Raw genomic sequence first — 27301 nt, 5'->3', positions numbered from 1 at the left:
CGTAGATTGTACTACAGAAAAACAACATTAGTCTAGTTAACTAAATGACATACTTATATTCTCCTAAAGTAATCCGATATACACTAATCTGGAGCAAAATTATATTTTTACAGTTTGTACCACTATGCAGTGGGACTGTAATGTGGGTACTTTCAATATGGGACAAAAACAACTTGGTATTTTTTCCATACAAAAGTATCAATTTTATTTTTTTTTTCGAGAAAATATGATAACAATTAAGTCGATTCCCGATGATAACTCAAAAGTGACCAAAAACAGTATGGGACAGTTATGCGGGTACCGGGAGTTTGCTGAAGGAAGCAATCTGGCATATTGAAAATAAAAAAAAAATTTTTTCATCTAACTGTTAGGTGGATTGATCGAAAAACTAAAAACGCCAAAAGTGAGGCCTTGTTCTATGAAACAGTTTTGCTGAAGACATTGAGTACATAAAATCAGTTTTTCACAGTCAAATCTAGAACGATCACGATTTTTCAAGTTTAGACCACTGTGCACTGTGGGATTTTCAAATAAATCTTTTCACCAATTGTTAATGTCTTGAAATATAACCCTTGTAATGTGTAGAAACTATTTCGGAAGTTACTTTATGAAATGGTGGTTGAAATACGTGCTTTACAATAAGTATTTCGTCATTATTACATCATTTTTTTGTAGTTTACGACCTTCAAAAGGTCATTACTCAAAAATGGACCGTACGATGATTTTGAAATTTTGACCAGAGATTCTGGACGTCATAACGAATCGTATGGTGTACTCAGATTCTTTGGTGCATTTTTTTTATGATAACGGTCTGTGGGAGCACCGTGCAGTGTAAAGCGGGCCGTGTCGTAGTGTTCGTGTGTTTTTGCGTGGAGAATTCTATAGTGCGTCACCAGTTGCATTATGAGCAGAAATGGAATGGACTATTGATGCATGACGATGTCATAACTGCACGCAACCATTTTAAAGCTGATAAGACAATGTTGGAAACGGTACACTCAAAATATTTTTCACGTTTATATTACCGGAAAAGTTATGTGAATATTTGCCATTGTCATTTTCACGTAGATTTTATGTGATTGTCATTTGAGTTCATCATGATCTGGTGAGATGATTTGTCCTGTGAATCTTATAGAGTGGCCATATGCATTTAATGTGAGTTTCACGTAGAATTCAACTACTGGTAAAGTGGAAAGCATTTGATTATTTGATAGCTACTATGTTTTATGCAACTCATAATTTTCAAATGTTGTTTCCCCAATTCTTGAGAGAGGGGAAATAGTTTTTTGAAATTATCAAAATATGTTACGTGATAAACCGTACGGGCATGCAAAATCGCCGGTTCGTAAATGAATTAAACGACATAAAAACTGACGAAGATTACGACATTTGCCGGCGATAACTATTGTCAGCTGCAACTGTTTATGTACAGGTATAGGAATACCATCCGTCCTGATTTAGCAGGACATGTCCTGATTTTGGGACCCTTTTTTGACGTCCTGATTTATTTTTCATTTTTAGGCATTTGTCCTGATTTTCATAAGATTTTCAATTCTGTAGTGTGATAATAATATGCAGAATTTTTCAAAATCAATAACTTTTTTGATTCCAGAACACAACGGTCACTACGGACGATTTTGTTTTTGGTTGAATCTTAGTGATGTGACGAGAGAAATCTTTTAGGTATTGTAACCGTTAAACATTTGGCTTAACGGGGAACCCTACTCTGGAAGGTCAAAAACTACTTTCGCAAGTCGTGGTTGCACATATAGTGAGTATTACGTTGTTGGCAGCTGGGAACGTGAATTCTCTCACTGAATCAGTACCTAACTAGTGGTAAGTTTTTCTCAGCATGTATTGAGCCCATTTAACTGAATTTTTTTAACATGTAAGAATGTATAGTTTAACTTGTTACCTAGCCGTTTTTGTAAATTCAAAAAATTGACACAATGGGACAATTTTAGTAAAAAAATAACTTTTTTCATAAAAAATCACTTTAAACAAACATAGAACATTGAAAAATGGCTAAGTAACAAGTAGGATAATCCATTATTACATGCTGGAATGAAAATTTCAGCCAAATCGGCTCAGTAGATGCTGAGAAAAACTTACCACAAGTTGAAAAAACATGGTTTCGCGAAAAACGCTGCCAATAGCGTAATACTCACTATATTTGCACCCACGTCACACAAAATACATCTTCAAACATACCTTAGTCAATAGCCAAAAACTCCGAACACTTCACTTTACCCTAAACATCCAAAAAATCACATTATTTTAATTTTTCGACTTTCTGGTTAACCCCTCCTAAGGAACCATTCAAATATTACATAACGCGGAATTTGGCAATTTTCAATACCCACCCACCCCCACGTAACGCAATTTTACATGTATTACACACGCAAAGTAACGCTTCGCTGAACATCCCCCCACCCCTGAGCACGTTCTGTATTATATGAATGATCCCTAAACAGTTAGTTTAATTTGAAACAGTTTACATGTGCTAATTATCTGCCTATAAATTCAAAGCTGCCTAATAATATTGGATCGTTTGAGAAGTATGTTGAACAAGTAAAGAAGTGTTTTAGTGTTTTTGAAGTGCAAATCACATTTAACGTGGTGTATTAATCTAAACTTCGAAGTACAGCTTAGCTCAAATTTGTACCGAAAAAAGGTGTCCTGATTTCTAACTTCGACCTAAGACAAGACGCGACAGCTGGCTTCTTATTTTTCTTTTCGTAACGGCCGTCATCCCCGTCGAAATTTTTTTGAACGTTCCATACCGTTGATGCCAGAATGATTATTTTTAACAACTTCTGCAGGTCAATGAAAATAAAACAAATTAAAATTGCAATATATTGACGAATAATACTCAATTTTTATTTATTATTTTATGTTCAATAAAGCATACTTCTACACACTTAAAACTGGATCTCGAGCTCGGCAAAAAAACATCCGAGGTCACTCGGCAACTTTGGATTCAACCGGTATTTCAGCAAAAAAATGCCGGTTGCCGACAGTTGTCAGATCATTTTGCTGAGACTTCGTCCAAAAAACTAAGCTTGACGAATCTCGACTCTAATTTTTGCCGAATTTATCGTTAAACACTGTTGATGCCGAGGTCAGCAAAAACATTACTGGTATCTCGGCACAAATTTCAATCGTTGCCGTGTTTCGGCAATACAGCTGTCATTCTCATGAACGAGTTGCCACCATTTTTCTTAGTGCAAATTTATGCGTGTTACGGGTGAGCAAACAGGAATCGGATACAAGTTTGGCTGAAATTTGTGCAAATTACAAGTGTTTACAATCCGGTAGCCGAGAAAAATGTAGTACAGTTTGGGGGGAAGTGGCTGGAACTCAAAAAGTGTAGTTTCAAATCGTGTGAATACAATATTTTATTTGTTTTAGGGATAGGCATTAGACGTAATTTTAGATTAGATGTTTAGCTCAATGCCCTACTGGCGAGCAAGATAAAGATAAGTATTCAAGATTTAGTATGAATAAATTTCTTTACTTACTAGAACTCATCGAGCTTATAATTTATCTTTTGAATGAAAACTACCTGATTCACAGCAAAACTATTTTCTGCGATTGGATTCCACTGAAAAAACGGCTCTTTACTGTGCCGAACATTCAGCTTATATAACCGAAAGGTCGTTGGACTGGTTTGCCGCTTCTCGGCTGGATTTGCCGAGAGCACAGTCAACTGTGTACCGCGATCCTCGGCATAAAATGACATCTGTCAAATATTGGTTTTCCGAGATTCTCGGCAAAAGAGATTCAGCCGAGATGGTTGCCGAGCACTCGGCTGTCCAAATCTCGGCACAAACAATGCCGAGATTCGGCGAAATTTTTTAAGTGTGTACTATCGAATTTTTTCTTCCTAAGTTTCTTGGTACCCAAATTTTTTCTTCCTAAGTTTCTTGGACGTCAACCGAAATAGTAAAAAACGATTAATCAATGCATTTTTGAAGTTATAACAGTGAAATACATTACTCGGTAATATCATGTACCTTGCATACTTTTGCATCATTATTTATGAACAATTATAATAGCTAAATTATGACTCTCCAGCATCACTGCTTTACAGTGAAAAGTAACCTCGTTGTATTTTCTACGTGACGATTGCGTTATTGGATTCAGCCAATCAGCAGCCGGTTCAAATTGGTTGCATGTAACGGTGACCAGCTGTCGCGTCTTGTCTTAGGCTTCGACCAGATGGTATCCCTATACAGGTAACTCCTCGACATTTGAACTGAATCTGTGTGAAACCTGTAGGCTTGATGCCAAATTCATACCGTTTTTCATAACCTCACTCATAGGCAAACCGTCGAGAAATTCTATTTTATGTTCAAAGACTGAATCTGGCAACAGCTTCGCAATTTTGATTTCTGTATATTTTCACACAGGGAGTTCACGCGATACTTTTCTATATCATTCTGTTTGACGTCGCCAAGTTCACGTAGATGCTACGTGATGAAACATAATATGCATGTGATTTTCACGTAGATGTTATGTTTGTCACATAAATCATGCAAAATGACAGAAAATAAATAATTACAGGAAATTCCACGTAACAATAATGTGAAAAATATTTTGAGTGTACACTCAAAATAATTTTCACGTCATAATTACCGGAAAAGTTATGTGAATATTTTCCACTGTCATTTTCACGTAGATTCTACGTGATTGTCCTTTAAGTTCATCATGATCTGGTGAGATGATTTATCCTATGAATCTTATACAGCAGACATATGCATTTTATGTGAATTTCACGTAGGATTCAACTACCGGTAAAATGGAAAGCATTCGATTATCTGCTAGCTACTACGTTTGATACAACGTAAAGTTTCCAAATTTTGTTTCCCCAATTCTTGAAAGACGGCAAATAGTTTTTAGAAATTATAGAAATATGTTGCTTGATAAATCGCACGGCCATGCAAAATCGCCGATTCGTAAAAAAAATCAAACGACATAAAAACGGACAAAGATTACGACATTTTCCGGCGATAACTATTGTGAGCTGCAACTGTTTATGTATGGGAAACTCCTCGACCTTTGAACTAAATCTGTGTGAAACCTGTAAGCTCAAGGCTCGATGTCAAACGCGTACGGTTTTTCGAAAGCTCACTATTTATTGTCAGAGACTGAGTTAGACAATAGCTTCGCCATTTTGATTTCTGTGTAATTTCTCATAGAGAGTTCACGCGATACTTTTTCTATGACATTCTGTTTGACGTTGCCAAGTTCACGTAGATACTACGTGATAAAACATAGTATGCATGTGATTTTCACGTAGATGTTATGTTTGTCACATAAATCATGCAAAATGACTGAAAATGAATAAGTACAGGAAATTTCATGTAACAATAATGTGAAAAATATTTTGAGTGTACACAATCATTTAAAAAAATTGCTGCACTCCGAAAAATAATCCAAAATTTTCAAAACATCGAAAAAATCAAATCGAAAAACAAACGATTTTTTCGATTTTCCCACAGCAAAAAAATCAATCCAATAAATCGAAGGTCTTTGTGGGGAAGATCGATTCCTCGAAGCAGATCGATCCAAGATCGACGAATCCTAATCGAAATCAGCATAATTTTACTCTTGCTTCTTGCAATTAAGTCGTTTGTCGTGTTCTAAAGAATTATTGGTGTGGTGTTCAAGCTTGTAGTTGGACCAAGAATTAAACAAAAAGGTAAGATTGTAACAACTAACCAAATCAATGGAGAGTTTGCGTTCGAAAAATAAGTGTTGCACCGTATCGATGAAAGTGGTTTCAATCTTGCGGTACAAATCTGCGAGTCGAAGTAAACTCCTTTATTCATATTGCCTATCAGGCTATCATTCTGATGTCTTAAATTTTCATCTTTTTTGTTAATTTATCCAATTTTTATAATGTAGGTATAATTCCTTGTTCATAATGAAATCAATTCTCTTCCACAGCAAGTTCCAAAATGGCGAACAGAGGATGGAAGTTCACCCGCTGCTTAGAATATATTGTTAGGCCAGCGAAAATCTATCCCACTTAGTGGTTATTTTCGCTGGCTTTCGGCGATATGATGACTACTTTTTAGAGAAGTCTTTGAGTTCAGTGATTTTGTCCAAGATGTTGTTTAATAAAAGTAAAACATTCTGTGTATTTTCTTTTTCTATTGTTAGTGAAACAAAGAATTCCCAAGGTTCGATCTGTGTCGAGTTTAACGAAAGAGCAAATCTGCCCTTTTCCCACTTGTTAATCGAAGCGATTATCTCGATTTCTTGGTCTTTTGGTTATCTGAAGACCAATGGTGTAGCTGGGAGGGGGTTGTTCGTATTGGGGTGACACTCATGAGAATAATTTTCGTGAGTGTCACCCTTCCGCTAGAATTTATTAAGTGAACTTAATAAATGCTGTTTTTGATGTGATAGATAAGCTTCGTTTCAAACATGTGTTACCGTTTACACATCTTACCCCAAATTCCACATACGAGCAACCAGCGAAAAACAAGGCATACTGCTGTTCGGTATGGTAGGCTTGTTAGTACTAAAATTTAATGTCATCATCAATGTCTGAATTTCCGTCATATATGTTTAATGAGTATTAGATAAGGTATGTTAGGAGGTAGTATTAAAAAAGGCATGATAATTATTTATGTACGGTCTAAGATTAGTTTAAGGAAAAATGAAATATTTGTTAATACACTAGACACAAAACACTCTTGAAACATTGCTGGATTGGGAAACCGGAAACGCTGTTGGATATATAGAAATAGTAGGAAGGGTACGGGTGGAAAGGGGGTTGGAAGAGGGAGAAGAGGAAAACTAAGCAATAGAGAGTATAGATGCTACATTGGAGTCATTCGTTGATAGTGAGAAAGATCCAAATCGAGGAAAAGAAGTTATTTGTGCAAATCTAAGTGGAGAAAGAGACTAAAAGAGCTAAATTAGCATAACTGGTGAATCAGGACCCATTATTGGAGGATTTTTGCCACACCTATCAGCGTGGCTAGGAAGCCAAAAGCCAGCTAGAGACTGAGCCAACTCAGTTCCCGGGGTAGTGTGCCCATTAAAATTCACTCCCAGCCGTACGACGAAGTACCGCCGAGACCCAGCGAGGACCGACCAAGGGACACCATGACGAAGTTTCTCCAGCCCAACCAGATCTAGCATCAGCCGGCCGGCACAGTGCATCCTATCCAGCTTTTTACGCACCATAATGGCGGTCGCCATAATGCGTGTTCGAAATATGCGAACCTCTCTGCTTACGTCAGATTTGCGATTTCTGTAAAATTGGCAACACAAATGTTGCCAAATACGTTTTTCTTTTGACAAAATATATGAAGACTTCGAACTGACGTAAGCAGAGTTGTCAAAAGGGTGGATAATTTATTACGAACTTTGCATTATGACGCGTTAAAAGCTGGATACACACCATACATACACCATACTCACACAAACGTAAGTTGGAATAAAATCATAACGATAAACGACCGTATTTGGCTTCCGATTGGTGTCACATGTCCTGAAGCCGAAGCTCACGCTCGTGCTAGCCATCAAAAGAGGCCTTTGGAGCCCAGCCTCAGATAGTACCCAGAGGTACGACCAGGGACTGTGGTGATTTGAGCTGGTCTCCCGACCGTAGAGAGATAACTCATGATAAACTACAATTATTAGCTGCAAGATATTTTTTTTAGTTGCAAGATAATTTTATTACAAACCTGTGGGGGTGACAATCAAATTTTCCGCCCCGGGTGTCACCCAGTCACGCTACGCCACTGTTGAATACTCTAATCACTGGTTGATTAATTTCAAAAATCCTTAAGTAGCAGTGGTGGGCACCATTCCGCTAATTCGCTAATCGCTAATTAGCGACGCTAATATTCAGTTAGTGGTTTAGCGATTTCGCTAATTTTTGAGCTGGGTAGCGAAACTGTTAGCGTCGCTAAAGTTTTGGCCTTCGAAACGCTAATCGCTAATTCGCTAAATTTTGTAGAGAAGTGACGATATAACCACAGACTAACAGACATAACACGTCGAACAAATTTTCAATAAAATCATCGTTTGGATGATTCCAGTACTTTACGTTAGTAACACTAGCACCATCTGCTGTCGTGTTCGCGCTGCGTCATGTATTCCGACATCAGCGCCAGCGTTATTGCATGTGTCAAATGGGGAACTACAAAATATGTATGAGATTGCATGACAGCGCCCCAGACGACGATTTCGCGCGACGACTGTTATTCGATTGAAAATTAGAATTGAACGTTTTTTGTAGCGATGGAGCTAGGTTCCAGTGTTACGTCTGTTAGTCTGTGCTCTTACTGTAAATAGCTTTAAAAAGTAATTGTTTTCGTTTGTTTAACCAAAAGAGATCAAAGTGGTCCAAATCTTACAAAACACGAGCAATAAATATAGCGATATGACGATTTACATATTAAAAAGTTAGCGATTAGCGAAAGTTCCGCTAATGTGGGTTTAGCGTTTAGCGATTATCGAGCTAAATTTTCCGGTTAGCGACTTAGCGATTAGCTCCTGTGGCTTGTACGATAACTGGAACTCCATTCTAGTGTAAAAAGACTGACTTGCACTTGTGTCGTAAAGAGAGGGACTCTAGACAATTGAACGTTGTTTGAATGAAAGAATCGTTCCAAAAGTAACTTTCGCAGTAAAGTATGTTCATCTTTCGAAGCAATGTACGTACGCCATCAGCAATTCACAGTTTTTCTAAATAGTTATATCACAGACTAACAGACGTAACACTGGACCTAGCTCCATCGCCACAAAAAACGTTCATTTCAAATTTTCGATCGAATAACAGTCATCGCGCGAAATCGTCGTCTGGGGCGCTGTCATGAAATCTCATACATATTTTGTAGTTCTCCATTTGACACATGCAGTAACGCTGGCGCTGATGTCGAAATACATGACGCAGCGCGAACACGACAGCAGATGGTGCTAGTGTTACTAACGTAAAGTACTGGAATCATCCAAACGATGATTTTCTTGAAAATTTGTTCGACGTGTTATGTCTGTTAGTCTGTGGTACGCCATCAGCAATTCACAGTTTTTCCAAATATTTAATTTTGTCGCTTCTCCACAAAATTTAGCGAATTAGCGAATAGCGTTTCGAAGGCCATAATTTTAGCGACGCTAACAGTTTCGCTAACCAGCTCAAAAATTAGCGAAATCGCTTAATCGCTAACTAAATTTTAGCGTCGCTAATTAGCGAATTAGCGGAATGGTGCCCACCACTGCTATTTACACATTAATAAGTTAGCGATTAGCAAAAATTCCGCTAACGTGGTTTTAGCGGTTAGCGTTTAGCGATTATCGAGCTAAACTTTCCGGTTAGCGACTTAGCGATTAGCGTCGCTGAATTTTCGGTTAGCGGTGCCCACCACCGTTGAGTAGTATTAAATGGAAACGTTTTTCTTTTTCCAGTATTCCATTAGTTGACTATTTAAGCTGCAAATTTGCCGCTTACTGGTTGTGTAATGCTTTCAATAAAATCAATATCAGATTTGGGATACATATGGTAGGTATAATCAAAACTTAGAAACCTGATTTGATTATTTGGGTTGTATACCATTTTTATTTTATTTTGTATGCCTGAAGGGCATTGGGTAGAAAGCGCCACTGCGACAGGAATGTTTGTCTTTTGTAGCTGGTCCCGATTGCTTTTCACAGATTACAAGATGCTCGAACTCATTGATGGAGTTGAGCTAGTTGGTTGTAAGCCTGTGCCCCAATCCGGACCAACATGGTTGATGAAACCTGTGACCGTTTTGGGATTGGTGCTCCATACCTGGTATGGAGTTGAGAGGTAACTTTCAAAGAAGTTAAACCTCGATGAAGCAAGAGCCCCGCAAAAGCAAAGCAAATGCGCTGAGCTCTCAGGTTCAGCGTTGCAAAAGCGACAGTAGTCGGTTAGGACTTTGCCGATTTTCTTTAAATGATAAAGAGCAGGACAGTGTCCAGTGAGAAGTCCCGTGATGATGCGTAGTTCACTACGAGTTAAACTAAGTAGCCGTTTGGTAACCGTAGGGTTAGGGTAGATAAACTGTTTAGCTTGCCTGCAACCCTGCGCATGTTGCCATTGAGATGCTATCTTAAGCTTTTCCCATGTACTTAGTTCGCCTTTAATGGCGGATGTGGAAGTACCCAAAAACGGTTCCGGTCCAATGAATTGCTGAGCAGATCCTTGTCTTGCGAGGCTGTCGGCATGTTCATTTCCCTCGATTCCGCAGTGACCGGGTACCCAAAGTAGCATAACTTTGTTGAGGCGGGAGAGTTCCCTGAGTGTTGCGATGCACTCCCAGACTAGTCTGGAGACACATGTAGCCGACTTAAATGCCGACTTAAATAAATTGCGTATTACCTCCGCCTGAAAGACGGTTGGCCACTTACCCATTGAGATAGTGGCCTTTATACCTGGTCCGTAGATCCCTGAACCAGTCTGGGGTCCGATTTTTGAGCCATCCGTGTAGAAGCGGATTGTGCCCGATGGAAGACTCGGCCCTCCATTGTTCCACATGGAGCGATCTGTGTCGATCACTATATATGGAACGTCCATGTTTGGCTTCGCTTCCATCCAGTCCGAGACTGTTGTTACTAAAGGTGTCAGCTTAAACTCCTTTAGGATGCTTAGGTGACCCGTTAGGTCACCTTCGAGCATCGTTGTATTTCCAAGCTCTGCTTCCTTCTTCACATGGAGATGTAGAGGAAGTAAGCAAAGCAAGGCCTCCAAGGCTGCTGTCGGTGTTGTGCGCAGGGCACTGGTAACTGAGAGACAGGCCAATCGTTGGACTTTGGTAAGTTTCACCTGAGCTGTCTTTTCATTTACTTTAGGCCACCATGCGAGGGCTGCATAGGTTATACGTGGCCGAGCAATGGTGATGTAAGACCAGAGCGCTAATTGTGGTTTTAGCCCCCAGGTCTTGCCAAACAGTGTACTGCAAGCCCAGATAGCTGAAGTTGCCTTCTTGATAGCGTAGTCTAGGTGAGCAGTCCAGTTCAGCTTCTTATCCAGAATGATTTCAAGATATTTGGTCTCATTACTGAAACATAGTCTTACCCCATTCAGTAGCGGAGGAATGATTGTGTGCATTCTTCGCTTGGTAAATGGTATTATGACCGTTTTAGCGGGGTTAATGTTCAGCCCTTCTTCTGAGCACCACTGAGAGGTGGTGTTAAGTGCCGTTTGCATGCGACTAGATAGAGTTGCATCACATTTTCCCCGAACAATAAGGACTATATCATCAGCATATCCAATGACTTCGAAGCCCAGCTGTGATAGCTTGGTTAGGAGAACGTCTACCACCAGTGACCATAGCAGTGGAGAGAGAACTCCTCCTTGAGGACACCCTTTCACTGCCCCTACTGTGACAGACGTATCCCCCAATGCAGCTGTGATCTTCCTGCTCGAAAGCATTGCTTGGATCCAGCTCATTGTAGTATCGTCGACTCTTTTATTTTGTAGAGCCGTGTAAATTGATGCAAAGGACGTGTTATCGAAAGCTCCCTCAATATCAAGAAAAGCGCAGACCGCTGTCTCTTTATATTCAAGGACTTCTCGATCTTCGTCACTAGGCAATGGAAAGCGGTTTCAGTAGATTTACCCTGTTGATAGGCATATTGATGCTTATGTAAGGGTTACTCCTTCAGAAACGCACTGCGGATGTAGTTGTCCGTAATTTTCTCCATCAACTTGAGAAGAGTTGACGTCAGACTTATAGGTCTGAAAGCTTTGGGCAATGTTTTGTCTTTTTTGCCCGGGTTTGGTATAAACACCACCTTAGCGTTCCGCCAGTTGACCGGGATATGTCCCATAGTAAAGCTGGCTCGAAAGAGACTGATGAGTTCGGACATAACGACTCCGTCCGATTTTTGTAGAAAGATTGGTAGAATGCCATCCGGTCCTGGTGACTTCATGGGCTCAAAAGAGCTTAGTGCCCAGTTGATAGAAGTCTCCGTGAAAATTCTACGAGCGAGCGCTGCGGAGTCACGTGACGTTATGCGTCTGGATTCGAGGCTCTGTAACTCTTCGACGTTCGAACCGGAGATTGCTGTCGATCCAGGAAAGTGAATGTTCATAAGAACATCCAGCGTTTCCTTGGTGGTGACAGTCAGACTACCATCTTCCTTTTTCAACTGCCCAAGACCATTCGTGTGATCTTTGGACATCGCTTTTTGCAGTCGCGTTGCCTCAGGTAGAGTCTGAATGTCTTCACAGAATCGAATTCTAGACCTCCTTTTGGCTTTGCGTGGCTCAGCGTTGTATTTTGTAAGGGATGCTCTATAGGCTTCCCAGTTGGACGTGATTTTAGCCCTGTTGAACAAGCGTCTAGCTTCCCGACGAAGGTTGCTGAGAGTTTCATTCCACCAGGGCACATCACGGCAGATTGTTCGATTTGTTAACGGACAGTTTGACATAAAAGCTTCCGTGATCCTGTGCTGTAGGCAGACTTCCTGTGCACGTACTTTTTTCTCAAGCGACGAGAGAAATCTTTCTCTCGCTCGTAGAATTTCCATGCACGTGCGACGAGACGAGACAACGTCACATGCGATTTGCAGGTTGCTCTTTCGCTTCTCTTTCGGTTCGGATTGCGATGCGCAAGCGATGTTTCGTCGCACTACGAATTGAGCGAGACGCTTGTACTGTACATACATGATACAGCTCGTGCGCCAAAGCTCGTGAGACTTTCTCGTGTACCAGGCTCAAAGTAATACTTATTTTGTGCGGTTCTGTTAGGGAAAGTCAATTTTATTCGATTTAAATGGAACTTTGCATTCGTATTTGACTTGGCAAACTGTGTATTTTTTTAAACTTTTTGGGCCAGAGTGAATTGTTAATGAACACTTGATCTTGGTTAGCAAAAAATAAAGTTGAATAGTAAATTTTTTTCAAAGCAACCCACAGTGGTCTAAACTCAAAAAACCGTGATCGTTTTAGATTCGACTGTGAAATATTGATTGTATGTACCCAGTGTCTTCAGCAAGTTTATTCCATATAACAAGGCCTTTCTTTTGGCATTTTCGGTTTTTTTATCAATCCTCCTAGTGGTTAGATATAAAAACTATTTTTTCTAATTTTCAAAATACCAGATTGCTTTCTTCAGCAAAGTTGTAGGAAAATATATAAGAAAAAGAATTGCTGAACACTGTAATCTTCTAACTGTACGTCTGATATGACGAAGCAGAGTTTTACGAGGAACCCATCTCAAAATTAATTTTTCGGCCATAACTTTTCCTGTAATCGTGGAAACAATTCAAAATGTTCTAAGATTTTGTTCATTCTGCTAAACCTTGCATTTTTGTAGAATATATTGGTTTGCTATTTTTATTTGTTGTAGAGATTTCTAGTTTTTTTGCTGAAAATAACCATATTTTGAGTCATACAGTCCAGACTGTATGCATTTGAAAGTTTGTCAAAAGAAATGTATTACCCATAAGAGTTCAACTGTTTCTAGTTGTATCCAACCGAGTACTGAATGAAAGGAAAACACCCCTCAAAATTAGTTTTTTGTCCATAACTTTTTTTGTAATGTTTCGACGATTCTAAGATGTTCTAAGATTTTGTTCATTCTGCTAAACTGCCCATAAATGCATAACAGTCCCATGTGAGTTTTCATCACTTTTGAGTGCTCTCGAAAATTTACAACAAAAGTTAGGTTTGTTGCTAAAATAATAAAAAAAATATTGATTCTGGTCAGTCCCACGTTACGAATAAACGCATAACCGGCTCAGAACTAAAACCAATTAGCAGAAAATCATGGTAACTTTCATTAAAAGACTAAATAAAGTGTACTGATCGGAACAACAATAATCTTATTGCATATAAAAGTATTCTGCACAAATATATTTACCTCGGATGAATGCTTTTTTTAAATTTTTGTTTCTTTGATTGAATCCATAGGAAGGAAAAAATGCTATGGTTTACCTGCGTCTACTGCGTTTTACTCAGTTGTACGTTTTTGGCAGTATGACTCTTATGCGTTTATGGGCAGTAAACCGTATAAACAAATGCTTTGACAACACAAGCTAGTCGAACTTTTTGATTGAAAATGTTCACTAAAACTTCTTAAAATCATAAACTTTATTTTTCTCTTGGAAAATTACATCTGGTTTTCTTCCGCTTTTAAATCATTTTTAATAAATACTTCAAATAGTTAAATATAGGGATAAAATTTTGAGTCATGAATAAAAAAGTCCCTGCTGTGCTTAAAGATGCTCTGAAGCACCATTTCAAATTTAACTTTTTTCTTCAAAATGCAATATTTTACACTCACTTTAATTGGTCTACAAAGTATTTTGCTTAGATTAACCCGAAAGTATTTTTAAATCATGTAACGGGAAAGGGTTACAAAATCGGATTTCTCAGTTTTTTTTCTCAAAATAAGTTATTTAGATAGACATTTTAAGTCCAAAAAGTGCGATGCCCGCCTCCACCCAAAATCATGAGAGCATGAATGTTTTGCAAAATGTTAAATTGATTTTTTTTATAAAAGTTTACCTTCAATAAAAATATTTACATTTCATTCCACCATCCTGAAATTTAAACCAGAAATTTTGTTATAACTTCGGATTTCTTCGAAAAGAAAATGAGAAAAAAATAACTCTTAATTTTTGTTTGTCAATTAAGATAAGGTGTTTGTTTATAATTTATTTTGACCAAAAAAGGTTTTATTGGGGTGTATTTTTTTTATAAGCATTATTAGTTCCCTGCAATTCATTCTCAGACAGTTTATTTTGTACAACTGAAGGATTCTGAGCTACAATGCTTTGAATCAAACATATACCAAAATACTTATGTTCTTTTAAAAAAAATCTCGTGAGTCTGAAAAAATTGCTTGCCCGCGAAAAATATTCAGTTTGTTAAGTCAGGTGCGTGTGCTGAGATTCAGCCAAATCAAAAATGGTAGATATTCGATGATGATAGGACATTTGGCATGATAACACTCAGGACTCAAATTGACGCAGACTATCTTTCTAGGATTAACACTCCGCGTTTGACGAATCGAACGTTGAAATGGTTGAAATTCATTCATGAATTCCATGTTGCACATTATAAAACATATATTTACTAGATAATATAACATCGTTGCATTGAATTGCATTTTCGTCTCCGGTATCGAAAGCATCATGTATCAGCGACATGATTCGAGCAACGCGTCTCCCACAGTTACTCAAAGATTTGTGTCTTCGATACAGTATGAGCCCTCAGACCCTTCTGTAGGTGCATTAGTTGGAAAATTTCATAATACAATATTACTAAGATTATTACAAAAGTTTACATCGTTGCACAAGGTAATATTCCCCTAATAGCAAAAAAAGATCAGATTACTATAAATACGAGTATATATAGTCGCACTAGAGTTAATGTGGCTTTAGAATCATATATCTGATTTGCAATATCTATACCTTATTTGAAAATTCTATCCAACACCTTTACCCCCAACATGTATTGAAATATATAAAATTGATTATATTGGTTTAGTGGTTCTGTTATTTTGAACTCCCGAAAGGCTTGTACTCGAATTAAAAATCACATCTAATTTTATAAGTACAAAACTGAATATGATTTTCTTTGGAATGGTTTCTATTATATAATAGTCAATGACATCTTAAACGACGATAGAAACTCACAGCATCTCCACGTTAACCAACATAACACTCTGCATCTAATATATTTGTTTCAGTTAAAAATATCATGCATTTTTATACCGTTCGCAAAGAAAATAATAATATATGAATATGGTAACAAAACGTTCTTCATTATTGTTAACAAAAGTCGGTTTAATCAACATATGATTTGATGAACAAATGAATTAGTTTACACACCATTCATTATTCAAACAGTGCTCTGACGCAGGTCCTATAACACCGTAAATAATAAATCACATAAAATCTCCTGTCTTCATCCCTCTGGGCAAAATCAATTTCTTCCTTGCGCCATCAGCTCAAAGCAATATGTGAAACTAGCTCGCGAGACGAGCTCACGAGAATTTGCGCGCAAGCTGTCTCGTGTGCGCAACGCCCATGCACCGCGCTCGTTACGTTGAGAGACGAGATATATTCGTGTACGTCGCAAAAGAAATTCCATGCGACGAGACATGGCTCGTACGTATTGCAAGTTCTCTCGCTCGCATGTGGCGCACAGCACAAAACGACTGAATGAGAAACGAGACTTGTAGCGCAAAGCGCATCGTCTCTTTTTTGTACGGGCGAGATTTCAGGAAGTCTGGCTGTAGGTCACTTGCTGCGATGTCCAGTTCACCTGGAGTTCGAATATTTTGGTGGCAGGATGTTCTCGAATTGACCAAATGTTCCTTAAAAGAGTTCCAGTTGGTTTTCTTAGGATTCCTGAAATGTTCTCTTCTCAGAGGAGTAGCCTCGACGTCAAATCTGATGTGTCTATGGTCTGATAAACTGGGTTCATCAGAGACATGCCAGTTCTTGACTTTCTCCGTTATCGAGGCGCTACATAGAGTGAGATCTAGGACCTCTTGTCTAATAGCATTACTGAAAGTTGGCTCGTTTCCCACATTGCATACATTAACATTGTTAGAAGTAAGGTATTCAAGTAGGTACTCACCTCGAGTGTTGACATCCGAGCTGCCCCAGACTGTGTGATGCGCGTTGGCATCGCAGCCGACGATGAGTGGCTTGTTGATGTTTCGGCAGTATCGCACAAGTGCTGCGACTTCGGATGGCGGTATATCGTCCTCATCCCCGGGAAGCGGAGGCAACAACCACTTCTTGAGTGCCGTTGGTTGTCGGGACTTCCACCGCAATGGCAACCAAATCCCGTTGGATGAACTCTGTAATGGGAACAAATTTAATGTTTCTGTTCAGCAGAATTGCAGTCCTGGGATTTGACTGTTGATTACAATAGACCAACTTACTGTTTGTGTTGGCTAAGCCAAGGATCCTGGTGTCGTGGACCCATGGTTCCTGGATCAGCGCCACGGATAGCTGATCCTTGGTGAACCTCCGGCAAAGAACACCAGAGGCGCCCTTTGCGTGATGGAGGTTCACCTGAACGCAGCGTATGCTGCTCATTTTGTTGGCAGCGCGTCCTTCGTCGGATCTAGTTGAGATCCGATTGGCGGACGGTTGCCATCAGCGGTGACGCTGGGATGGGTAGTCTGCACACCCTCAGCAACAGGCTCCCGTTGCAGCAGACAGTAGGCGGCAGAAGTGCTACTCTCACGTTTAGGCGGCGGAATTTGGCTCTGAGGGTCGCGACTGTTCAGATGCTCACGCTTACTCCTCTTTCGATTTTTCGGCGGAACCTTCTTCGCTATCGCGGGAGTGCGTCGAGCAGGTGGTAGCGGTACACTCCCTGAGGGAGTCTCCGAACGTACCGTTCCTGCCTTCGCACCAGAACCTTTCGCGCCTGTGTTTGAGGACTTTCTGCCAACCTGCCGCATGCGTGCTTTGCCGTACTTGTAGTTCAGCAGGAAGCTCTGTGCCGCTATGAGGTTAGCAGACTGTTGGTCCAGCTCAACCATCAATTCGACAGTCTTTCCAGTAACATTGCGATGACATACTCGCCATGCACGTGTGGAGAAACCGTCGTTCTGATTTTGGAGAAGACGGAGAATTCTCTCATTTGTGGTGTCCACACTGTCCTGGAAGTACCCTACAAATTTTAGGGCCTTCGACAGGTCCTTCGTGCGAAAGACACTAAGGTGTGCTCCCTCCCACGGTATGAGAGAAGACGCCGTGGTCTCCAGCCATCTAACTGTGTCGTTGTCGGCACAGTCAAGTTGTAGGGTACCGTTTTTTAGGCGGCAGCTCCTAAACTTGGGCCTAATGGCCGGTGACTCCTGGTCCGCAATGCAGTCCAGAATGGCATCTCGAACAGTTTTTAACTGTTCAGGGGTAAGTAGGGAGGCTGGATAGTCTATCGTTGTGATAGACAGGCTCGTGGCCTCCAGCATCTCCCTATATGTTACCCCTGACGTTTGTCGCGGTGCAGGGGGCTCCGCGCAAGCCAAGTCCCGGGGCTTTTTGCTGCTCGGGCCCTTAGCGCTCGTGTTTGGTGACGCTGTCTCAGTCGACCGCTGTCGCTTGGTTGCGACCTGACCTGAGCGGTCAGCTTGATCGACTGGTTGACGAACTATGCCTATGGCCTCCTCGCGTGAGTGACCCAGGCTTAGCAGTCTTTTAAGACGCCGCCGTTGCGATTGGGAGAGCCGTTTGACATCAGCACGAGGTGACTTAGGTTTTCCCTTGTCAATCGGCTGTGTCTCCGGATCGGGAAGACTGTCCGTCGGGCTCTCTTCTTTCCCGCTTGGCGAACCGAGGATTAGTGATGAAACTGAAGGTCCTCCGTCCAGCGATTCGCTGTCGAGGTTGAAATCCATCTCCAGTTCCATCTCCTCGGTTCTGCCTGTAGCGTGCAGCCTTGTGGGGCTGCACGCCATGGAGTGTGTTGGCTCCATTTGTTCCGACAGGTTGAGGTTGCCGGGGCCCTTTTTTGAAAATTTGTTAAACTCCAGTTTTTAGTCCCACGAGTTTGCCACGAAAGAAGGGGTCATCTGCGTGTCACGATAGCCTAACGCAGAAGGCTAGGTTACTGTGGAAGGGCGCCAGGTATTCCACAGGCTCCGTTAGCGGCTGGGAATTTATTAAACCCCCCCCCCCCCCCACCATTCATCTCTCGGCATGGGTCGCGTCACACCTTAGCTCAGGGGTTTAACCATTATTTTACGTAACAGCCATGGTTAAGAGCTGTTACAACCATCCTCCTTTCCAGGGGCTTTGGACCCTCTGCGCCGGTTCTCAGTAATTTAAGTCTATTCGTACAGGCTACACTAAACTAAAGAGAACCGTCACAGGCGGAGTTCACCATTGTATACCATTGCACTTGTGAGGGTTAATTTTTTGTCGTTTAATCGTTTAAGCGATTAATGGAAACTGCCACATTATTGTTTTTAAAATAAATTGATTCCGTTTATGTTCATACACCGCTGTTTAAATTTCTCAGAAATTTTTAGCATTAGGTTTTATTCAATGAAAAAAGTTGTCATTTTTTGTATAAGAAAAAAATATTTATTTTACATGTTCGAGTTACAATAGTGTTATACGCATGTACATAGTAAGTATTCCTGGTTACTTTGGGTAGACTGTAAAGTTATCAATTCACTTCAGTTGTTTCGAGTTCATATGCGTACCCTTCATATGCTTGAGTTGCAGACTGACTTGAGGCTTGTTTGGCAAAGTTATGATATTCTGATAGTTTTTTTTTACCATGTATTTGCTCTCAAAATACTGTCTCTTAATCATTAGTATACTCTACGTCTTTTGCCCCTTACATGTAATTCAGAATTTCAGTTTGATAATCAATGTAGGTAGCGCCTATTCCCATCATTTCTCAGACGAACATTTTTACTTTTAAGTTGTTTATTTAGATTTTACTGATTCAATTCAGCTTAGTGATCGTGAACTTTCATCAACCGTCAAGTGGTGATGGGAACAGAGACCGTGAATTTTATTACGCAACAAAGAATCAGTTCTAATTTAGCATTCTGCTTTCAGTAAGTAGTATGCATTATTTATTCGAATATGTTATTCATAAATTTGAATTTGTGTTCAACTTAACGTTGTTTTTTTTACATTAGCTACCATAATTTTGTTTAATCTAAATAAATCTTATTAAGTGTTTATTTATGTTTTTTTAACTAATTACGAAACCTATCGTAAATGAATTTCGGATTTTAAACGATGATGAGAACCATAAACCCGTTTACGGTATATGATTTGTTTGCGATGATAACGCTTACTATCGGATTCAGTAGAGTACATTATTGCAATCATTTTCCTTGTGCGAGGGAAAAGATATTACAGAAAATAAAAAAGAAGTAGAAATATACCGGTATGGTTTTCACTAATAATCTTTAAATCGTTCGTACGGCAAATGGAAGCTTGGCATCATTACATTTTTATTGAAATTCGAAATACTTGCTTCCACATTTGTTGAGAGGGATTTTAAAGTTTGAGAAATGTTAGTTCAATGTTTGTTTCGGATTCCACTTGGGTAAATTACGGAATTTTACTCAAAAGTATATAGAAAGTTTTTCCACCGGTTCAACATTTGTAAGTGCCTTATAAATTGTTCCATTTTTTGAAGTTGAATTATGGATCTAAACTAAAAGACAATAGCATACAGAGAGATAGCTCATGGCAGACACTGTCTGAACACCGGAGATAACACTGGTTAACACAGGTTTTGCCCTAGAGCTCAAACTGAAAAAACGAAAGATTATAGCTGTTTAATTATTCCCGTGAATTTTGGTGCCCCTAGCTAAAATAACTTTTTGGAGTTTTCCCGTGACCAAAGGTAGAAGAGACGAATCCGGCGAGCACTTACTTAATTGCGGTGCTAGCGGTACGATCCTATTGACTCTAACTCGAGACCAACTGGAAAGTACATTAATGTTCATGTTACCTGAAGACTTTTTTCTATTATCTTTTGAGTAAAGAATTCGTAATTACAAAACAGATTGTTTTCTCGATGTTTGTCAGATATTTCGTGTTTGACCAAAAAGCTTCTGTTACTCTATCTTCATTTACAATCTTACTATTCGTGCGGAAACTTTTTCCAGTATAAATTGAAACAAATAAGCCTAAATATGGTTACAGCCTTAGAAAAACTTCTGCTGATGCAGCAGGGTTGTAGTGTTGCTACTTATATATCGATTTTAACCTATCCGATTCTTGGTCTCACTTTTTATTATTTTAAAGATATATGTACATTCAACTGAAGGGATATAGTTCTGTACAAATGGATTGATTAAAATGGTCACAATTTTTCAATCGTTGGCAGTCAATTGTGTTTTCTGCTGTTTCTTTTCGTCTTAAGAGCCCTATTCTGGAACCTTTGCAGCAGATTTTTCATTCAAGTTACATGGAATTATTATGCTTCAACTAAACGACAATAGTATTATTTCTTTCGTGCATAGCTATGGTAAGTTGTCATATTGATTTATCTTTAACTTTTTTCCATTAAATGTTCACTGATCAGGTTCATCAACCCTCAAAATATCTTACATACTAGAAGTGATTATTAGTAACCAGTAACTATACAAATTGATTTGCAAATAAGTAAGTAATAATTTTCTAATACACTAACTCACCGGCTCTTTTCTGTGCAATCTCAGTATTGAGGTTCGACTTATACAAATTTGGAATTTAACTAGTCTCTACATGTGAGGATTCGATAACCGAAACCATGAAAATATATTTCGATCGCAGTCGAAAAGATCAAACTAATCATACGCTATTGAGGTATGGAATACAAAAATCTGAATACACGAAAGATTTACCCATGGGAAACTGGTATAAAAAAGTTTTCATCAGATTGTGTGCTTGTATGAAAAGATAAACGCAACTTATCATGAGAGATGCAGAAAACATCACGAAGTTGGAACAGTTGGATATGAGCCTTCGCCATACAAGTGTTTTAAACACTTTGATATTCTCAGAAAGCTAGAATCAAAAAAAGGAACTATACTTGTTATTAGATTAAAATTAAATTTGTCACACAAGACTGTGACTCAAATCAATATAAGAATGTTTTAGAATTAAGCATAATTTGTATCCTCAACAAAACGTGGTATGAGTAAAGGTCCACATTATTAAACTTTCACAAGTACAATTGTTTTCTGTTCAATTGAGGAAATCCGTAACAAAAAGTATTACACTCCAGCAGGGTAGAAAAAAAAAGTTTGCAAACTCGCTTTCTTGATTATAAGCAATGATCAATATTTGCATTTTGATGACAGATTACATTTTTGGACTAGCTAGTTCGCAACTAGTGTTAATACGCAGCGATTGGTTTTATGCTTGTTCGACAATTCAACAACAAGAGAACTTCAACACTCAAATTAAGACAATAAAACAAAAACTGAAACTGTTGACTATCTACACACCAGAGTATTACAGCTAAGACTTCAGCAGCGTGTTTCCAGTATTGGCTCGTCTATTTTCGAATGCGATGAAGCGCGTTTCTGCGAATCTGTGACCGAGCCAATGCTAGCAGATGTGGTCATCAGCCCACCACTGCCACTTGTTTTTTTTCGTTCTAACGGTATTGTATCGTTCATGAAATTTGGAGCTTGAGTATGGGATAGAAAACTGTTGGTTCCGTTATATTTGTTCATCTGCTCACTCAATCGCCTGATATTCAATTGTAGTTCGTCTTCTTTTGATGATGATGATGACGGTACCGTGGAAAAGCTGTGACGTGGTTGCAACAGGTTTAGATTAAGTACTGTTAAAGTTGCTTTGACTAATTCTGGTTGCTGCTTTAACTTAGGAGTCTGAGGAATGGTCCACTTAGGGGAAGATTGCATTTTATTCGTAGGGGAGGTAATGCTCGTTGTGGATTTGTATATGTGTTCACACTGTGACTGACAGTTGGCGCTGTTGCTATTAAGGCGACTAAATGAATTCACCTCACAACAGCTACATTTGGCACCATTGATGTTCGAGTTACTGGTGTTATTTTCTAGTTTTGATGATGACACAGATTTGCTAGTTTTACTTAGACTTTTATCCTTTTCCGGTTGGAAAAAGTCTTCATAAAACGCGGGCGATTTTGAACGTTGCAACTTGGGACGAGTAATTTTCTTTCTTGCATCAAAGTGTAAATCTATGCCAGGTATAGTAAGATTTTTCTCAAATTTTGAGTGTAACCTCTGTTGGCATAACCGGGTTTTTTGTTTTGAATCTAACTCATCTCGACTGTGTGCACTACTCAAAGATTTAGTTTGATGTGGAAGAGATGCTTGCTTTTTTGTGTAGCGCTCGTTCAAAGTGATATTTGACCGCCATACCCAAGGATCGGAATCTTCTAGGTAGTCTAAATTAGGCTTGCTAAAACACTTGTTCTCTATTCTTTTAGTTTCTAATTCCTTTAAAACAGAAGAACTGCTACTGGCCATTCGCGTCCACGGATCTGCTGGAACATATACCAAGCAGCTGGTACTCCTGTTGTTGGCACTATTCAAGCTTCCGTCGTCCAATTTTAAACATACATATTCGGGTTGGTTTGGCGACGTTGTTTCACTATGTGTCTTCGTTTCAGCTGACAGTGTTTCCCCTTCTCCATACACTTTATTTGAATTTTCTTCACTTTCAACAAACTCTTCGTTTGGTGACAGTTTAACGGAAATAATATCATTTTCATCTGAGACCATAATAGAGTGTTGGTGTTTTACTGGTGGTCTAGGAGATAGACTCCTTGTGGTGCGAAGTTGCTTCTGCGGCTTACCTTCTCCGAGAGAATTGCTTTTTTCCAGTACCCGATCATTTCTGGCTAACGGTGCAAGTTTATTGGGACTTAATTTAGGCGAGGAGGGCGGGTGTTTAAGTGGGCTTTTTTTTCCGGATCCATTTATGCTCAACGTTGATAATCTTTTGTAATGGTTTTCTGTTTTTGGTGAGGAATTAGGAAAATCGAATTTAGTATCTGTAGATGCCTCCGCACGTGGACTTTTGGGACTTTTCGGACTTCGCGGGCTTTGAATGGGTTCCAATGGGACCCGTAATGGGCTGTTCGACTTTGGCGAAGTTGAAGCATCTTTATACTTCGATGAATTATATTTCTTCTGTGATTGCTGGGCCTCACTTAATGCTGTTGGGTTAAGGTTGCACTTTTTACATTTTCGCCCATCAATTGGGTTAGGGCTGTACGAAGCACAGGTACATTCTTCTTTAGTTCTGTTCGAAAGCATTTCAAAACTTTCAGTACTAGCATTACGCTTTGCTGGAGTGATTTTGCGTGGGGGTGGAGGATGCTGTTGGTGGGGATTTTCGTAGGATGCCAATTCTTTCCGAACTGTACTACTAATGGTCGTGTGAGTGTGAGATCTATGATTCTTTGCCTTGCCACAGTTACAACCGTAAGCACTGCTAGGCCCGGCTGACGAATGCTATAATAGTTTCTCGGTGGTCGAAGTACTTGCCACTGCACTATTGGTACTACTAGAGGAGCTTCTGTTTGCACTGACATTTTTTGGCTCGCTCACGGTGGCACTAGTCTTCGGTGGCGTTTTGGGATCAGCTGAACAGCTGGGTTCACTAGTAGAAATTTCAGCTCCCGGTGCACGCTTGGGACTTTTGGTAGCTAGCGTGGACTGTGGCTGCAAAGCCAACGATTGTTGGCAAGAATTGTTCTTTAATTGTCAGTTATTCAGCTCAACGGCAATAAACTTCTTTAAGCGATCCAAATACTGGTTGTACAACTCGACATCATTATGTCCAGCGCCCTAAAAGAAAGAGAAAATCAGGTTTGGGCATTTTATCAGAGATGAACATCATGTCGTCAACTCACTAGTGAGCGATTTGAAATTTGAAACGCTTGTCGCTAAATCGTTCAATTTGTAGTGAAACACAAAAGAAAATATTGTCGACTATGTTTTTTTAAACTGAATTTCACGACTACCAATAACTGTCGCTGGTCGTGAAATTCGGTCAATTGAATCGACAGTATCTACAACATGGCATGTATCAGTTTAGTCTCTAGTCATTATACTACTAGTCTTGGCAACAATAAGTTCGAGCTCTCAAATACCAGTTGAACAGTGATGAATTCCACTGTTTGAGCATTGTGAAAACCGATAGAGCGGCTGCAATTGCCTAACTCCTGGATGAGCGTTACAAATTCAAAGAATCATTACCAATAGCATTGTACTGGATATAATAGCGAGGGAATGGATGACAAGAATCATTAAGGGACAAATGATTCTGACTACAAGTGGTGATTAACTTGACTGATGTAACTAACGTGCTATCATGCTGATAAGCACCATCAACAAAAAGAATCCTTTTTTTGGTACTATACACAGAGAGTTTAAACGAGATGATATACTATTATCCGGGTTTTGAGATACGATTTTTAATATGGGTAACCGATCTCTAGGTTTCCTTTACAGTTTGAGTATTGTTACCTGTGAGGTTACGACGATAGAGGTGACTTATACTAGAATACATATGGATTAGTGATAGCTAGACAAATAATGGCAAATGAATCCCGAAATACAAGGTTTGCTTAGAAAAAAGAACCTATTGTGTACCTAAAAGAAGTTAGTAGGTTGCGGTTGGGTTGAAGGACCAAGAGAACGCGCAAGAATATTCTCGTAATCGTCTCGTAATCAAATCCTATCAGTTATATGAACGAGGTCATTATAGCTACCTATGTCGTTTTATTCGTTTTTTTTGTCATTCCCTAAACCAATCACGAGCATGAAATAAATGCTTTGAAGGGTGAAAGACACGAGTATGGAATAAATTCTTCGAAAGGCCAAAAAAATTGGACGAAAATGTTATCAGCTAATAAGTAGAAATTAAATTAATTGAAAGAAAACCAAAAGAAGCAACTTGCTTGATTCAGAACCCATTCTTCTGTCCTATTTAATTTACTCGCATTGAATATTGAACTCGAATTAGATTTCCTTTAGGACCTAAACAAATGAAGAAAATCTAAGAACGATGCGGCACGCTTGGGTTAACCATACCTACCACACTTCTTGGCTGGAGTAAAACCCCATAGTACAAAGAACAAGGACCTTTTGTTTTATTAATGCTATCTCGCACAGATTATTCGTCAAATTGTATGATTGTGTTAACTATGGTCGAGAACACGAGATGTCTCCTATCAATATGGCAAATACTTCTTAACTTACCTCTACCCAGAGAGGTTCGACAGCTTTAGGACACTTCTCGTAAATGCTTAATCCGTGAGAAAAGTCTATCACTTCGTCCTCGGTTCCATGAATTACCAAAACTGGAGAACTGATTTTAGACACCTTGTCAATGCTAAAAGAAATAAATTATAAACATATATTTAAGATTTGGCTAGACTACCTACGAATGGCCGAAATAGCAAATAGAAGAATCACAAATTGCCGAAACATATTGGCCGGGAGTCAAAGTGAAAAGCAGGTCAGTCTGAGCTGCATTCCTTCAACACAGAGTGCATTTCCGATTATCCGTTCATATAGTTCGATTTAAATTTTTGCATTTGTGATTCAGCAATTTATTTTCCGACGATTCGTCCTGAACCCGATTTGGTCAATTCTACCTACCTAGGAAACACGTCGAAAAACCATGTACGTTTTGTGTTGGGGAATGCAACTCGCATTCCAGACATAAGCGGTGAATGCAGTATCACTGCACCGACATCGTAACGGGCAGCCAGATCAACAGTAGGTACCGTTCCAATACTCTGCCCATATAAAATTATATTTTCTGGACTGACACCGAATCGTGTTCTAAGCGAATGCCACGCAGCATCAATGTCGGCATATAGGTTTTTTTCCGAAGGCTTCCCATTACTTTGGCCGTATCCGGAATAATCATAACTGAAAATATTGCAGTTGATCCTTAATCCGAGGCCAAGATAAAAACTACTCATTTGTCCTAAGTCCACGGCATTGCCGTGTGAAAATAGCAATGTGTATTTTGCATTCGGGGCGCACCGAACGTAGATACACGAAAGTTTGTTACCACGCGAAGTTCGCGTGAAGAATCCTTCCACATTCTCTTTTTCTCGTTCTGAGTAGGGCCATTCAGCGCGTTCATTGAAACTAAGCAAGTATTTCGCTTTGCTCTCGTCAATCGCTGTTAGATTATATGTTGGATCTGGAGGCAAAAACGCAAGCTTGGCAGCAATCCGACCGGGAAACGGAGGACAGCAAAACAGACAACATAACTCTCCGAAGCTAGAATAAAATAAATTTATCTACAAGTAGTAGGTATGTTTTAAACATTGCAATACATTTTTTTTATGGTTTCTACCTAGCATTACCGTAACATCACTTACCTCAGCCCATTCATTATTGCACCTGTTGATAATCTGTTTAGAGCTGTTATTTACAGAACAATATGCAAGCTCCCTGCAATGAACACAATTTTTGTGTAGAACTACAATATTGAAAACGTATTGAATGTGGCACTACGCAACTTATTCAAAGCAATAGTTTTCGCTGCTTTCTGCTTTCCATCATCGATTTGCAACATAAGCCATGAATCTGGAACACGATTCAAATTTTCCTTTAACTAGCTAGATTTTCAATTATTTGCAGTTCCTCTAAAAAATTGAACTGTATTGATAAAACAGGGAAAATATTTTTTTATCCAGTATTAGTCACGAAAAAACAACCATTTTTCTTCTTCCTTTTTACATGCCTTGAACATAAATTCTTCAGATAGGACTAGTGATGGGAAGCTTATCGATACTTATCGATAAATGATGGTCATCGATATTATCGTTAATTTTTTGACGTTAACGATAATTATCGAT

At 39.3% G+C, this 27301-nt stretch overlaps 2 protein-coding genes and 1 long non-coding RNA gene across 6 annotated transcripts; 1 reads left to right on the top strand and 2 right to left on the bottom strand.

Annotated features, from left to right (window-relative positions):
• Window positions 1–5547: 5547 nt before the first annotated feature.
• On the top strand, window positions 5548–6148 carry LOC129718055 (uncharacterized). The gene is made up of 2 exons (XR_008726797.1): window positions 5548–5704; window positions 5953–6148. It is a non-coding gene; the product is annotated as an uncharacterized LOC129718055 (long non-coding RNA).
• A 12885-nt stretch (window positions 6149–19033) lies between these two features.
• On the bottom strand, window positions 19034–27301 carry LOC129732273 (alpha/beta hydrolase domain-containing protein 17B-like). Of its 4 annotated transcripts, none has more exons than XM_055693003.1 (5): window positions 26963–27301; window positions 26822–26894; window positions 26085–26740; window positions 25683–25815; window positions 19034–21483 (listed from the first exon to the last, which is right to left on the bottom strand). In XM_055693003.1, exons 1-5 carry the CDS (start codon window positions 27016–27018, stop codon window positions 21268–21270), a joined length of 1134 nt encoding a protein of 377 aa, XP_055548978.1. In that variant the 5' UTR covers window positions 27019–27301; the 3' UTR covers window positions 19034–21267. The 4 variants fall into 4 exon arrangements, with proteins under 4 accessions (XP_055548978.1, XP_055548996.1, XP_055548985.1 ...); XM_055693021.1 differs by having other exon boundaries at window positions 19036–21483; window positions 26085–26720; window positions 26963–27278; XM_055693010.1 differs by lacking the exon at window positions 19034–21483 and adding an exon at window positions 24127–24266 and having other exon boundaries at window positions 26963–27276.
• Window positions 21482–23884, bottom strand: LOC129732268 (uncharacterized). The gene has a single exon (XM_055692989.1). It carries the CDS (start codon window positions 23730–23732, stop codon window positions 21948–21950), a length of 1785 nt encoding a protein of 594 aa, XP_055548964.1. The 5' UTR covers window positions 23733–23884; the 3' UTR covers window positions 21482–21947.

This window comes from Wyeomyia smithii, chromosome 1, assembly GCF_029784165.1.
Source record: "Wyeomyia smithii strain HCP4-BCI-WySm-NY-G18 chromosome 1, ASM2978416v1, whole genome shotgun sequence".
Taxonomy (NCBI): Eukaryota; Metazoa; Arthropoda; class Insecta; order Diptera; family Culicidae; genus Wyeomyia; species Wyeomyia smithii.
This window is presented reverse-complemented; position numbering and strand designations above follow the sequence as displayed.

Coding starts and splice junctions, on each gene's coding strand:
- LOC129732268 (XM_055692989.1), bottom strand. CDS start 23,732: ATGCTTTCGAACAGAACTAAAGAAGAATGTACCTGTGCTTCGTACAGC.
- LOC129732273 (XM_055693003.1), bottom strand. CDS start 27,018: ATGTTGCAAATCGATGATGGAAAGCAGAAAGCAGCGAAAACTATTGCT. Junction 26,741..26,821: donor GCAATAATGAATGGGCTGAG/GTAAGTGATGTT, acceptor TACTACTTGTAG/ATAAATTTATTTTATTCTAG. Junction 21,484..25,682: donor TCGAACCTCTCTGGGTAGAG/GTAAGTTAAGAA, acceptor TTTTGATTCTAG/CTTTCTGAGAATATCAAAGT.